The sequence below is a fragment of the Poecile atricapillus genome, chromosome 21, assembly GCF_030490865.1.
Source record: "Poecile atricapillus isolate bPoeAtr1 chromosome 21, bPoeAtr1.hap1, whole genome shotgun sequence".
NCBI lineage: Eukaryota > Metazoa > Chordata > Aves > Passeriformes > Paridae > Poecile > Poecile atricapillus.
This window is the reverse complement of record NC_081269.1, coordinates 7,015,638-7,031,072: the sequence shown is the minus strand read 5'-3', so window position 1 is coordinate 7,031,072 and position 15,435 is coordinate 7,015,638. Positions and strand designations below refer to the sequence as shown.

At 50.1% G+C, this 15,435-nt stretch overlaps 1 protein-coding gene across 7 annotated transcripts in view; it reads right to left on the bottom strand.

Moving 5' to 3' along the window:
* DTX2 (deltex E3 ubiquitin ligase 2) overlaps positions 1–7,206 on the bottom strand; it is a 34,617-nt gene extending 27,411 nt beyond the window's left edge. Inside the window, exons 1-3 of one of the 7 annotated variants that reach the window (XM_058854107.1) lie at positions 7,125–7,187; positions 6,466–6,670; positions 2,027–2,410 (exon numbers count right to left, since the gene is read on the bottom strand). In XM_058854107.1, the coding sequence (XP_058710090.1) occupies positions 2,027–2,333 (307 nt within the window). In that variant the 5' untranslated portion in view covers positions 2,334–2,410; positions 6,466–6,670; positions 7,125–7,187. The other 6 variants (XM_058854106.1, XM_058854111.1, XM_058854109.1 and 3 more) reach the window with 6 other exon arrangements.
* Between the last annotated feature and the right edge of the window lie 8,229 nt (positions 7,207–15,435).

Genomic DNA, 15,435 nt, shown 5'->3' with positions numbered 1-15,435 from the left:
GACAACTCCTGCTGCTCCCCAGTACTCCCAGCTAATCTGCCTTGAGCAGCAGCTGAAGCCCACAGCTAATCCTGCCCACAAGATCCCCCCGCACAGCTGTCATTCCCTGCTGCTGGGGACGCTGCTCCCGTTAACACTGGCTTCCTGTTATTCTCCCTGGCTTCCTTTGAAGAGCCTATTTATCTGTCTAATAGCTAATGAGCAGAATACAACAGCCTATTTTTTGCACTGTTTAAAGATATTTCATGGGGATGTTTCCTGCAGAGATTCTTTTCTCCAGAACATGACAAAGTTCAGCTGGCGGCTCGCTCAGAAAGGTTCACGTTTGAGGCAGTGCCTTGCAGAGAGAAAAAGCTTTGCTTAGAACTGGGCCATGGAAAGGGGATATGAGAGCTTTTCCAACAGTCACGTTGCAGAGCACACAGGTATTTGTGGAGGGAGGTTCACAGCACTGGCCACTCTGATCAGCATCCCTTTGGATCAATGGGAGACACTGCAGGAGAGCTGTGGAGCAGAATCAGCCTTTTTGTTATCAACAACTCAAACTCAGATCTAGACCAAGGAAACATGAGATCATACCAGCCAACATAATTTCCAGAATTGAACTGCACTGTCCCCCAGAGATGAACAGCTCCAAACCAGCCTGCAACGGACAATAGTCACTGCATGTTTTGAGATCTTTCACAATGGTCTAAAGAGATACAAACCCTCTAAGGACAGACAGCAGCACTTGTGGAAAGCAATGTAGGACACGTTTCACTCTCCCACAGGCTCTCTGCTCACCTTCACCAGAAAGCTCAGGACTGCTGTCCAAACGTTGGAGCACTGGCTGAAACGGCCAAAGGCTGGAAGGCTCCTTCACAAGTTTGGCATGATTAAAACAGGAAAGAAACAGCTGCTGGTGCCAGCTCTGGTGGTCCATGCTGTGCCACTCAAAGCTGCAGCCTCAGCTGGCCTCCCAGATGTTTGAACAGGCCAAGCTGAGCACACCTGCCAAGGCATCCAGCTTAGAAAGCTCCTCACCTCACCCAGGACACCACTAAAACTCAGCCTAAGGTCGCCAAGTCAGAATAAAAACACGGATGCAGCTGTGACGACCACTCACATTTGCTCCAACCACTTCCCTTTCCTGCCAGAATTGGCTGATCATGCAGTTGATTCAAAATATTGCTCATTTGCTGTTTCAACTGGCAAGAAACCAGCACATAGCCCCCTCTCTAAAAGCTTGGGATGATGCTCAACTGCATCCTGGAGTGATGGGACAGACACTGTCAAAGGGGAAACTGATGGATGGAAAATTTTCCAAAGCAGCCGTTCATTCGGGGTGTGTAATTTGGGATCTCCCTGGATTTTCCAGGGATGAAGTGCATGCATTCCATCCTTGCCCCTTTTCTAAGCTCCAGCTGCTCAGCACATCTGGAGCAAAAGAGGGCAGGATTCTGAGCTGCTACTCCCAGTGACCCCAGGAGAGAGGAGAATGAAGATCAGGTCTCAATTCTGCTATTGAGCCCATCCTGCCCTTTCTCCCTGGGAGGAAGCGAGCCAGGCTCACACAGCACAAGTGGAGGGAATATTCTGCTGCAGCATTTTGGTGTCGTGCGGGGGCCGCAGGCACTCGCAAGCAGCTTGAGCAGGGCTGCATGCCAAGGTAAAGCAGCTGGCACTCCAGCTCCAGAGGGAGCAAGGGATTCAAGCAGGAGGGTTGGAATTGTAAAAAGGCCTTTTTTACGCAAGTGATCTTGAATGGATTGGGGGAGGGTGTTGGATGGGGGGGAGTTTCCAGCTCCGAGAGCTCTGGCTCACAGGCTGGGAGCTCCAGGGTTCCCATGATGATGCTCCTGAAGAGATCACGGCTGTCTGTCTGCATCCAGCTTCACAGATTTTTCCACACTGGGCAGCAGACAGCATCAGGAGAGCAGCAGATGTGCTCACAGAGCTGCCCAGCATGGCAGCAAACAGCAGAGCTTTGCAGGGCTCTTACACACACCCAAGCACAGCAGCAGAACAGGCGGGGATGCTCCCTTACCTGTGTCCTGCCGGAACTGCATCAAGCTTGGAATGTCGATGACATAGGGAGCCAAGGCGGGATCCGCGTGTCCCAAAGGGATGCTGCTGGCCAGCCCCGACCCTGAGCGCCGGCCCTTCTGCTGAGAGGCCTGGATAACCTGCTCAATGTAGCTGCAGACATTGCCTCGGTACGGCCTCCACCTGCCAAATTCATCCTGCCATTCCCACACAGCCACTGCTGTGGAGGTGCTGCTGTGCCCCGGGGCAGAACCGGGCGGGCCGGATGGCCCGGCTGAACCGCTTCCCGCTCCCTGAGCTGCTGCCATGTTCCTCCCTGAGCTCTGGGCACGCCGTGGTTGGAAGTGGCAGCTGTGCTGGCCTTACACCATTTTCTCCTGGGGACCTGCAACAAGAAACAGAAAGCACAGGGGGCTGAGAATGATGTCCTGAACCCCCCACCCTGCATCCACATCACACAAGCTCTGACTTTCACAGAAGATGGTCACTATGGATTGAGAGAATCCAGAGAAGCAGACTGGCCTCAAAACCCTCTGGCTGGGCGTGAGTAAGGTACCACCACTCGCTGCCAACTTCTGCTAATTGAGGGCAAACACTCTTCAGGGAGGCTCTGCTTCCTATGGTTTGTGGCACCAAACACCACCTGAGTCACCACAGATCTGTACCAAACCATCCCTGAGCCACTGCTGATCTGTGTCAGGCAGACCTGTAAGCCTTGGCATGAGTTCAGACAGACACTCACTAGCCAGCAGTGTGCCAAGGCAAGCTGCCATTCTGCCCCTTCCCCATGCTGGGCACTGCTCCTGGCAGCATTACACTGACCACCCCAATGTGAGCTGCCAAATGCTGGCCAAACACTCATTCACAGAAATGACTGAGTTACACAAGTACTCCCCAAACTATTCCCACTGATCTGAGCTCCAGGGCTACACCATCAGCTCCCTTCAGGCTTCTGAGCACTTAGTTTTGGCCCAGGATCAGTCCTGTGACTCCTGTGCAGCATTGCACATGCAAACAAAGCCAGAAGAAAACTCTTAATGTACAGTTTGCAAATCACAGTACACACACTTCTTTAGTTGAGTGTGATCCCAGCAAAAAACAGATGGGAAGGAGTACAAGAGAACCAGGAGGAACACAGGGTGTAATCAACTGCCTGTGCTGAGGGCACTGATTTAGTAGGCCCTCAAGATCAAAGCACACCTTTTTCAGGATGGAAAACAAGGAACATCTTGAAACAAGGGACAATCAGCATTAGAGACTCAAGGCCTTAAGAGACGATTTGGGGAAGAATAGAGAAAGGGTAGGAGCCCAAAGATACCAGACAAAGACACAAAGGACAGTTAATAAATTCCAACAAGAAGAGATCATCACTCTCAGCCCCCAAGGGATGTAAAAAGAGCAGATCGAAAGGCATGATGACCAAGAGACACCAGAGGTCTGATATTTGACATTCCTTGTCTGTTGTGTCATTCCAAGGAATCCTGTCCAAACCATCTGCACACACATCTGTCCAAATGCTGGACAACCACTCGGAGATCCCCACACTGGTGCTCGTGTGTAGGTGGGTTTGGCTGCGAATGAGTGAAACTCGTTTTGTTTTAAAATAAATTCGCCTTCTCCCTTCTGAGGTCTCACGTCATTGATTGCTCGCTTAACTCCCAGCAGTCAGCAGGGAGCCGTGAGCTTCCTTCCAATCCAATGGAAAAGTTCAGGTCTCCCAAGAGGCAGAGCAGCAGTGGGTGGCTTCCACTGGAGGATGCCATCTGCACAGAGAATGACATCCCTGCCGGATGGGGGAAGATCCCACGCTCCGTGGAGCGTCCCATCCATCATGCCCGTGTGGCTTGATAGCTTAAAAAAGACAGAGAAGGAGAGCGAGCACAGAACAGACACACCCACACGTCTGCATTTATAAGAGGAAGGCAGCAATTTCCCCAGGAATTCAGTGTAAATTAGTTTATGAGATGCTCTGAGATTTTTACACAACACCCCCAGCTCAACTGGTCTTGGTGACAAACTGCTCCAGATCACCAAGATCCTACCCCGGTCTCTGCTATTAATCTTTTCCTTGTAATCCATTCTTGCTCAACACACCAAGGACAGTTATTTTACTGCTCAAAACAGCAAATTAAGACTTAAGGTATCAAATCCAACACTTGCCTCTGTCACTTCTTTTTATGGCAGGTTTCACACCAACACTTTTCTACCTCAAGGACCACTGGCATTGTCCTTGCTTGACACAGAGCAAAACCCAGGCTGTGGCATTTTTCTGTCCCACCCACCTGCACTAGGTGCTCTGAACCCCAAACACAGAACCAACACCGTTTTTCTCCCCAAAGCTGTTACCAAATATTCATGTGCAGCCACAAGCAGAGCAGAGAAGAGGGAGGCTGTGAGGAGGGAGTCAGCAATTCGTTTTCCTTCCTTTCTGAAACAGCAGCAGGAAATGCAAACAAGCAAGACACCGAAGCAGAAAAGACACCGAAGCAGAAAAGACACCTCCTTCCCAGGCCACCTCACACTCGCTGGGGTAACAGCTGGGTGACAACAGCCTGTCCCTCACCCGGGGTGGCAGCGATGCTGTGAATCCTGGACCACACGAGAAGGTACCCGGGCTGACTGCACGTGAGTGTCGCGTGCTCCAACATCCACTTCCCCATCAGAGTGGAAAAAATATTTCCTGCGCTGGGACTGCTGCTCCAAAGGAGGAGCGAGGGGCGTATTTCAGCCTCCTGCCAGTTCTTGCTGAAAGCTGCTGGAGCCAGCAGCTGTTTGCAGGGACTGGGAAGTGAGGAATGCGGGAGAGCATCAGTAAGCCAGAATTACACAAGTCCTGGAGTTATGGAAAATGAGAAAGCAAAAGGCTTAAAGTTGCAGTTCCTGACTTCTCATGGAGAATTCAGCAGCACACAAATATTAAAAGCTGAGAAATTCAATATTGGAGCTGCTTGTACAGTGTGCAGCATTACACTGCAGCAGAAAGGGTTTGGGAAGAGTGGGACACGGTTTGGGATGTGTTACACATCCCAACTCACATCTCTACTCAAATCCCACGGACTAGAACACTTCCCCTCAAGCTTTAAAAATACCCTGAAAAGCTGAAATTCACATCAACCCTAAAAGCTCTTATTCACCAAACAGTTGTGGCTCCAGTCAGAAATCCTCTGGGCCACCCTTCCTCCAGTGAAAACAAAACCCTGGCTAATTCAAGTGCATACTTAAATATTCCAGCCAGATGCCCTTCACTTTGAAGGTATTTGGCAACTCAGAGCTTGAGTTTGGATTTGCTTGGTTGGAACTTTACACCCAGCACAACCTCTGAAACATTTGTCCACATGGCTTTAATTGGGGACTTGGACAAGAAAAAAATGGAGTGCATTTCAGATGTATTTTCCAACAGCTTCACTCCCTGCTCCTCAAACTCCAGCAAATGGTGGTGAGAAAGCTGGAGAACGGGAATTAAAGCCTTTGAAAGCTGTGTTTAATTTTCTGTTCTACTTCCAGAAAGCAGAATTTCATTTCGCTTTACATGCAGGATCTTAAAATTCATAGGTCTGAGATGATTTCTAAAAATGCCAACTCCTTTTTTAAGTTTCTGAACTTGAATTGCCAGCGCTGATAAAAGTTTTCACAAAACGCGAGCTTGTACCTGGAAAAGAAAAAGAGCCTTGGGAGCTGCTGGGCTGAATTAAAAATAAAAACCACCAGATTGGTAAAATAGAGACTTTTCAGCAAGTTTTTCAGAAAAGAGAGTGCTCAGGACAGATTGTTAAAACACTACTTTGAGAGACAGGACTGGGAGGGCAACAAAGATCCCACGGGAAGAGATTACACAGGGATTAGGGGAGCACATGAAGCACAAGGAGGCCACAGGGCTGCAGTAAAACGTGACCCTGTGCAGGGGGCACGACTGGAGCAGCGTTACAGGTGCCCTGTGCTCTCCCCCGACCCCAACCCACCCAGCCAGGGCCCCCACACCAGCTGAACTGCACTTCTGGGCACAGCAAAACCCAAAACTACAGGGCTGGAAGCTGTTGCCAGGTAATTCATACCCAAACACACCTTTTCTTACACAAGCACCCAGCACCGATTAGCACCAAGGAAAGAGAAAGAACAGAGCTCGGAAGCAGAGAAGGGTCACAGTGCAGATCCATCCCAGTCCTGCCCTCTCCCAGCCTCTGCTGATCCTCACGGCACAAGGCGGCTCGGTTGACAGCCAAAACAACAGAAGAAATAAACCCGGCTGCTCCAAACCTGGACTGCTTCCATTCAAAACAAGCTTTTAAGCGAGTTCCCCTCGGAGGGGGAAAACAGAGACAGCAACTGAGCCGAACAAAGCGTTTGCCTGTCAACTAAGCCGAGGGCTGGTTTCGGGCAGGGGTGAATAGAAAAACTGAGGCAGCGAGAGGAGGGCAGGTACACCCAGACACGGGATCCCACCTGGACACGGGACCTCACCACACTTCGCGTCCAACCCGATTACTCCTGGGTCCTTCTGGGCACCGGGGCGGGTTATTCATTTGTGCGGAGATCTGATGTGTGGGGTGCGAACCTGGCACGATCCGGAGGGCCCCTCCAGCTCCCCAACGCCTTCGGTTCCCGGCAGGAGCTCCTGGAGCTCCGGAACAGCCAAGCCGGGTCCCACCTGGAAGAGCCGGTGGCTCGGGGCCGGCCCGGCGGGACCACCCGCCCCTCAGGGAGCTCCCCTCGGCCCCGGGGCCCTGGGCAGCCCCCGGCACCCACCGCAGCTGTCTGCTGGCTCCCCCCGGTACCACGGACACCCCCGGGCCCCACGGGTGCCGGGGAGTGTCCGGGCGGCACCGACCGCCTCCGGAGGGGCCGGGATCTGGTGCGAAGGGAACGGCGTCCGTGCCCCCGGGCCGACGGGACGCCAGGCAGGCCAAGCCCGAAGCGGCCACAACGGCCCGGGCGGTCCCTTACGAACGGCCCGGGCTGCGCGGCACGGGGAACGGCTTGCTGGGAGTGCCCACCCGGGGGTACCCACCCCGCGAAGCGCAGACCAGCCCGGCCCCCCAGCCCGGCGCCGCTGTGCCCCGGTCCGGTCACCGCTCACCCGGCCCGGCCCCCCGGCCCCTCACCCCGAGCAGGGCCCGGCGCTGCCGCTCCCGGCCCGCGGTCACGGAAGCTCCGCGCGTGCGCACGCCGGGCCGCCGGGGAGAGAACGCGGGGGCGGGGCCAGGGGCGGGGCCAGGGGCGGGGCCAAGGGAGAGCGAGGGACGTGATTGGTGGAGACGTGAGGGAGTGTGGCGGTGAGCGTGAGGCGGCGTGGGGCCGAGTGTGATAATGAGTGAGATAATGAGTGTGCTAATGAGTGAGATAATGAGTGCTAATGAGTGTGATAATGAGTGTGGTAATGAGTGTGCTAATGAGTGTGATAATGAGTGTGCTAATGAGTGTGATAATGAGTGTGGTAATGTGTGATAATGAGTGTGGTAATGAGTGTGAAAATGAGTGTGATAATGAGTGTGGTAATGAGTGTGAAAATGAGTATGTATTGAGTATGATAATGAGTGTGCTAATGAGTGCGCTAATGAGTATGATAATGAGTGTGCTAATGAGTGTGATAATGAGTATGATAATGAGTATGATAATGAGTATGACAATGAGTGTGATAATGAGTGTGATAGTGAATATGATAATGAGTGTGATAATGAGGTTATAATGAATATGATAATGAATATGATAATGAGTATGATAATGAGGTTATAATGAATATGATAATGAGTATGATAATGAGTATGACAATGAGTGTGATAATGAGTGTGATAGTGAATATGATAATGAGTGTGATAATGAGGTTATAATGAATATGATAATGAATATGATAATGAGTATGATAATGAGGTTATAATGAATATGATAATGAGTATGATAATGAGGTTATAATGATTATGATAATGAGTATGATAATGATGTTATAATGAATATGATAATGAGTATGATAATGAGGTTATAATGAATATGATAATGAGTATGATAATGAGTATGATAATGAGTGTGATAACAAGTGTGGTAATGAGTATGATAATGAGTATGATAATGAGTATGATAATGAGTGTGGTAATGAGTGAATGCGTGACAGTGAGTGTGTGTTAGTGACTGTGTGTGATAGTGTATGATAGTGAGTGTGAGATGTGTCACAGTGAGTGTGATTGGGTGTGATAATAATGAGTGTGTGTGATAGCGTGTGTGTAATGGGGTGTGTGATGGTGTGTGTGCGTGACGGGGTGTGTGTGATGGTTTGTGTGTGGGTGTAATGCTGTGTGTGTGTATAATGCTGTGTGTGTATAATGGTGTGTGTGTGATGGTGTGTGTGTAATGGTGTGTGTATAATGGTGTGTGTGTGATGGTTTGTGTGTGGGTGTAATGCTGTGTGTGTGTAATGGTGTGTGTGTGTAATGGTGTGTGTGTGTGATGGGGTGTGTGATGGGGTGTGTGTAATGCTGTGTGTATGTATAATGGTGTGTATGTGTGAAATGCTGTGTGTGTGTGATGGTGTGTGTGTGTGTGATGGTGTGTGTGTGTATAATGGTGTGTGTGTAATGGTGTATGTGTGATGGTGTGTGTGTAATGGGGTGTGTGTTTGTGTGTAACGGTGTGTGCGGAGCTCCTGTGGGAATGTGGCTGTGACCCCTGGCCCCAGCTCCAGCCTGGATCAATCAGCTGCTCACCACCTTGAGGGTTTCATTTAGACCCGAGTGGGGCAAAGCCCTGGCCATGCCTGCTCCCTGTTTGGGATGCGGATGGTGGAACACAGCCCCCTCACAGATCTCTCCAAGGACACAGCGCTGCTCCCTCCCAGCTGCTGCACCTCCATCACCCCCCACCCCTGCAAGATGTGTGTTTATTTACGGATTCCTTCCATCCTAGAGCATCTTGGAGGGTGCTGGATCACTTTTTCATGGTCTCTTAGAGGCAGGTCAGACCCACATGGGTTTTCCTCTTTCCTGGGACCCTCACCAAGACCTTAGCAGCAGTTATTAAAGAATCACGGAATCAGAAAATCATTTAGGTTGAAAAAGACCCTTAAGATCACCATAATTCCTTCTGGACCAGGAGATGTCCACCAGTCCTTATCAAATGACTTTAAACCTCCCTGGACTTTACACCCAGCAGCACTGATTCACCCATGCCATGATACACCTGTCCCAAAAGGCTTATAAAATAAAGAACATTATGTTTCGGCTCAGTAGTTACAGAAAAAAATAAAAATAAAAAAAAATATATAGAACCACTTTATACTGTAAGAATGGAGGGATATTATAAAACTCTTCTTCCAGGCTTAAACATGTGAGACTCATCTTTGCAGAGCCTGAATAAAGTTGGTTTTCATCCCAAAATGTACAATGCCAAGCACATAACCACGACAGCTCCAGTGAAAACCTTCTGGAGCTGCATCCCCCCACCAGCTCAGCCTCGTATGCAAATGCCCATGGATTCCTCTGCCCCAGGATGGATGAGACTGTCACATACTTGAGATCAAAATACTCACAAAGTACTAATAATTGCCAGCAGTGATTGATAGCCTGCTTGTAATGTGTCTGCTTAAGCAATAAGTTTCACATTTACAACTCAGGTGCTTGGGATTCCTGTCTCCTGCGGCTGTAATTAGAAACTGGAGAGCAATGCAAAGGTTTTTTTTCCCTGAAAAATAGATAGGAATGCTTTATAAAGCCATGCTGGGAGCAGACTATGTGATCCATGTGGTTGCATGGGTGGACAGGTATTAAATATCCTGTGATAGGAAAATGTTTCAGGGAGTTTAGAGGATGGTGAAGAAGGGTTTCTACTGAGTCTTGCACACCTTGATGACACGGCTGGGAGACAAAGGGATGTTCCCAGTGAGGAGTCCTGGCTGGTGAGAGAGGATGGGTGAGGGCTCAGGGGTGATGCTCTGGGGCTGAAGGGTGCTACTGATAAGGGCTGAAGGGTGGGGGAGAGCAGAGGTGAATTGGGTGCAGCTCCTGGGTGGAGGGAAGGGCTGGACAGTGGAGATAAACCAGTCAGGTGGTGGCTGAGCTGTGGGAAGAGTCTTAAATTACATTGGATTTATTTAAGTTTTTATTTTTGAGCAGGAATTCATGATCTGATCTTGCATCAGCTTCCCTGGAAGGTTTTGCCAGGCACAGTGAGGTGGCTGAGGTACCTCATCTGAGCTGTACAAGTGCACTGCTGGTCCTCAGTCTCCCTTTTCTCACACCTCCATTGCTTGTACCCTATTCCAAGATGGTCCAGCAACCTGAAAGGAGTTAACAGAGCCATGGGCAACATGAATCTGGGGTCTGATGGCCAGCTGAGCCTGTCAGACCCCACTGCACAATTTCCTCCAAGTGTTCTGTGTGAGGGTGGCTGTAAAGACCCTCGATGATCCCCAAGTCTAAAAAGTTCACCTCAGTGTCCTGCTGTCCCTAAGAACCCTGTTTTCACAGGGATGCAGACCTCACAATCCTCGCTGCCTGCAAAAATATATTTATATTTCACATTACTTTTACCTTAATGATCCTCAGATTTTAACATAGTCCCTTATGCTTTTTTTGTTTGTTTGTTTCAGCTGGATCCCTTTTTTTCCCATGCTGTTCTTTCCCACACCCTTCTCTGCATGCTCCCCAAATCAGTATGCAAAGCACTGAGTCCTCCAACGTGGCAACTCCTCCTGTCTGATCCATCCACACACTGGGGTAACCAGCCAAATATTTGCCTCCCCCCTTCTCCTTTTCTTGCAGTGGTGCTGGAAGGCTGTTGAATTAATTTCTCTGTGGCTGCTCCCTCTCACACGGTTTTGGCTCGAGGTCCTACACTAATGTCTACAAAACCTGATGCTCGAGGCTCTGTTAAATTGCCAGGCTTAGGCTGGTGCTCCAGGGAATAGCCTGGCCACTTAGGAAACTGCCTGTCCAAGCTCTGCTGGGATTGCTGCAGCACTTTGAATTCACAGCCCACTCGATTTCAGATTAATTTCCCTGAGCAGACAAACCCAAAGTGACAGGAATTAGGAAGAAATTCCTCTGCAGGCAAAGCATAATAGGTGAAATTTCGTTTCATTTTCCTCTGCAGCAGCTGCTGCTGCTTTCTGCCAGGGAGCAGTTAGACAAAGCAGGGATGGATCTGGTGTGGACATTCCCCCTCCTGCTGGGTGACCTTGCTGTCCAGCCCCTGGGATGCTGAGAGGGACATGCTCCTCATCCCTGCTGGTAGTGGGAGATTCCCCATGAGCCCAGCTCGGCTCTCCGTGTTCCACTGCCTGCCTTCTCCGAGAAAATCACGGAATCTTGAACAGTTTATGTTGGAAGGGACCAGCCCAGGTTGTTCCAACCCCTTGCTGTGAGCAGGGACACCTTCCACCATCCCAGGTTGCTCCAAGCCCCAGCCAACATTTCAGGCGTCCATCTTCTCCGGGAAACCTGTTCCAGGGTCTCACCACATTCATCATAAAACATTTCTTTCCTTATGTCAACCCTAAACTTAACATTCTCGGTCGAAACCCCTGGCCCTTCTCCTGTCATCCCGACCCCGATCAAAAGACTCTCCCCATCCCTGCCCTTGCTGAATCCACCCGGGAAACTCTGGATCCGAATCTTTTGGCTTGTGTTCCTGTCTCACCCGCTCTGGCCACACTCACCTCGCCATTAGTGCTAATTAGGGGACAGAACCCATCCCGCTTTGCCTTCTGCCTGCTTTTCCCAGTTTTTTTCCTCTCCCTCCCCGAAGCCAAGCCTCTCCCCGCTGTCGCGGGGTTTCTCCTGCAGCTGCGTGCCACCTAGTGCACGCTCAGCCGTGCGGCAGCCAGGGCAGGACATCCATCCCTCCGGAGCTTTCCTGGAGATAAACGAGCTTTTAAAGCTCCCTTCCAACCCAGGCTGTTCCGTGCAGCGTCAGGCTCGGCATCTCCAATCCCACGCAGGTTCCTGCACTGGCAGAATGTCCTCCACGTCTGTCTTGCCAGCCTGGCTGTCCCCACACAGGTCATCATTTCCCAGTCACCACTTTGGCACGGTCTGGACTCCCTGGAGTGAATCTAAAAGCACTGAGGCTGCAGTGCTCCCATCTCACGGCAGAGATGCTGCAGCAGGAGTGGGATGAACGAATTCCCCAGGGCTGGCAGAGAAGCCAGGAAATTCTGGTCCCAATGGACAAGCCATAGAAATAAATACACCTATAGAAATACCTATATATATATATATTTAACATATATATGGCTGTTATCCCACAGGATCCTGCTGCCAGGTGAGGTTTCACCCCCAGAGGTAACGACAGGCAGAAAAGGGAGTTACAGACACCGGGTGCCTTTGGCGATGGAGGGGATGCAGCTCCCTGTTTCCCATCCCCTGTTCCCCGTTCCTGCTGCTCCCCAGCCCTGGATGCCGTCCGGAGCCCGTGGCGTGGCTCTGCTGCCCTTGGAGAGCCTCCTGTCAGCACCGTGTCCTTGTGCTGCTCCTTCGCACCCGCCTGGGGTGGTTCCTGCAGCATTCGGGCAGGAAACAGATTAGGGAGGAACAAAGGTGATTTTGTCTGGGGAGGGGATGGGTACCTCTCCCCGAACTCCAGCTCGCTGCAGCCCAGGGCAATGCCGAGCCTCTCTGGGGGCATCCGCTGTTCTTTCCTCAGCCCTGCTGCTCCTTCAGTACTTATAACCTGCCAGAAAATAACTTAAAATTAGCTCGTGGTTCCCAAATAGCACAGAGGTGTGCTGGGAGCACAGCTCCAGCACCGAGGCGGGGTTTGATGTCCGGACAGGGAACAAAAATGGTCTTGTACTGGATTTACATCTTTCCCTTCTTCAAAGGCTGTTGGATACGGGCTGGTTTGGGGCTGAGAGCTCCCACATTACACGATCCCACCACTGGCCGTGCCCTGGAGCAGCAGCAGGAGCGCAGCGAGGAGGGGAGCCTCCATCCTGCTGGAGAGGCAGCATTTTTCATGCCGGTGTGCCCCAAAGTGCAGCAGGAATCCCATAAATACCTGGTGATTTAGCTCAGCAATCAGCAGGGGAATTGTGTCATCCTTTACACACCAGCTAACAGCTCGAAGCAGCAACTGGTGTTCCTAGCCCTGTGTTTCCCTCCTGGCAGCAAGAAGATGCCTTTTGTTTCAGCTTATGACTTTTTAATATGGCACCAGGCTCTTCTTTACATCCCCAGTGCATTTCCTGGCCATGGTATAGCCTGGACAAATGAGTTTATCTCTCCTCTCTGTATTTTCCCAGCTAATTGAAGAGGGAAATTGGTTTGGATTTCTGGTTTTGTTTTTTGGTTTTTTTCTGGAGGCCTTATATTTTCTGCAGTTTTGTGAGCCACTTGTTTTCCCCAGTTTCCACCCATGGCCAAACTGCTGCCAGAAAAGAAGTCTGATGGAGATGCCATAGAAAGATGTGGAAGATGCTGCTCGTGGCATGTGGCAGCTGCTGAGTGGATGTGGGAATGGCCCTGACCCCTCCAGAAGCTTCTGTCCCGTGAGCATCTCTGGAGTGTCCCGAAGTGTCCCTGCCTGACTAGGCAGCAGGACCATCAGAAAGCACAAAAAGAGCTTCTTTTTTTTTCCCTGGCACACAAGAGAACAGCCTTGCTGTCCTGTGGAATTTTATAATTAGCCTTTCTTATGTTGTGGCTGCTCCTTGAATAAGGCTGGCTGTGTTTTCTTTTCCTCAGAGCAGCGTAATCCCCATGCCTGATACTGCCAAGCCACTCAAAGCACACACAGGAACGATGTAGACATGGAAAAAGGCTGAAATGCTGCCCCAATGCCCAGAGAAATCCTGTCCAGGGAGGAGAGCATCTTATCCCTGCATGTCCACATTATGCTCCTGGTCTGCAAAACCTGGATGTGGACTGATGCTGGAGCTGGTGATTCCCAGTCCACGGGCCCTGGCAGAAAGCCAGGACAGTGGGGAGTCTGTCAAAGTTTAGGCAAAACAGACTTAAAAGGCACCTTTGAAACTTGTGCTCATGATCTGGTTAATTAGAACTTTGCTGCTACTGGGAAATAAAAGTGCCTAATTGCTAATTACAAGAAAGGAACAGCAGAAGCAGTTGGCGACAGTTGTAGCCAGAGCTGGCTTTGTGCAGAGTTAAAATACAAAACCCAGGCTTTTTAGGGCATTTAGAAGTCTGGGCTTTGCATAGCAGCAAGTGAAAAATCCAGCAGCAAGAGCCATAAGGCAAATTCTGCCTCCCATGAGAATGAGGGCAGAAATCCTGTGGCTCATAAAATCAACTTGTTCAAAGCCAAAAGCATACCAGGCTTCAAAAATTGCTGGTGAACTTAAGAATTCATAAGCGTGGGAAACCCAGTATGTTTGGAGGTTCCTTTTCTGTGTTCCTTTTCTTCAAGGCTGCTGAGACCCAAGAGTTTCACATTATCTGGCTTTTACTTGCAATGATGGTTAAAATTGTTAAAAGGCTGTAATAGTTAAAAATTATGAAATATACAGAATTCTTTTTAAAATAAAGAGATGCCCTGGTCAGGAGCAGAAGCAGACAACATGAATGTGTAGAGCAGAGGTGGTGGAGGTGGATGGGGAAGGTTTCCAGCCACAGGATGTCCCTCACCGTGGGCTGAGCACAAGGATAGGCCAGATCCCTTTAATGTCCTGAGCAGAGATGCCTTGGATGGTCAGACAGGAAAAACCCTGTGAAAAGGGACCTCTAAAGGTAATTTCTTGCCTAGGAACAAGTAGGGAAGACCATGGTTTGCCCAAAGAACAGATCTTCAAGGGAAGGAGGTCAGAACCATCCCCTCCTGCTGTATCCCAGTGCTGGCTCAGGGCTGACAGAAGTATTTCCAGCCAGATGGTTATTGCTGACTTCCTCTCCAGGTGGGCACTCAGACAGCAGAGGAGGGAGGTGGGAAGGAGCTGAAAAGCCCAAATCCTCTGAAAAAGCTTCTTCCTTCCCCTCGAGGCGTAACCCAGGCTCTGCCAGCACCCAATTTAAGGATGTGTCCCTGCCTGCCTCCCTGAAACCCGAGCCATTCCCTCCCCGCCATGTCTCCTTAGCAAGCTTCCCTCTCTTCTCTTTCTGCTTCCTCTTCCTCTCCTCCTTTCTCCTAGTCTCTCTCTTTTTCCTTTGCTTTGGGGATGATCTGTCCCAGGATGGGTTGCAGGGCTGCCATCCTGCTGTAACCCAGCAGCAGCAGCCCCTAAAGTGCGAGGAGATGACAGGCTGGAGCTGTTCTGTTGATGGATGAGATCCATTTTCTTCCCCCTTTCTAATTTTTTTTTAAATTTACTAAGCAAGATCTCACCTAAAGAAATAGTTCCTGCCTTATCCCCATCTCATCTTACCAGGCATACTAATTTCAAACGTTATTTTAAATTATTTTATAATTAACTAGCCAGCTCATTTGTTTATTTCAAAAGAGGACAGATATTTCTGGGATTTGATACACACATCT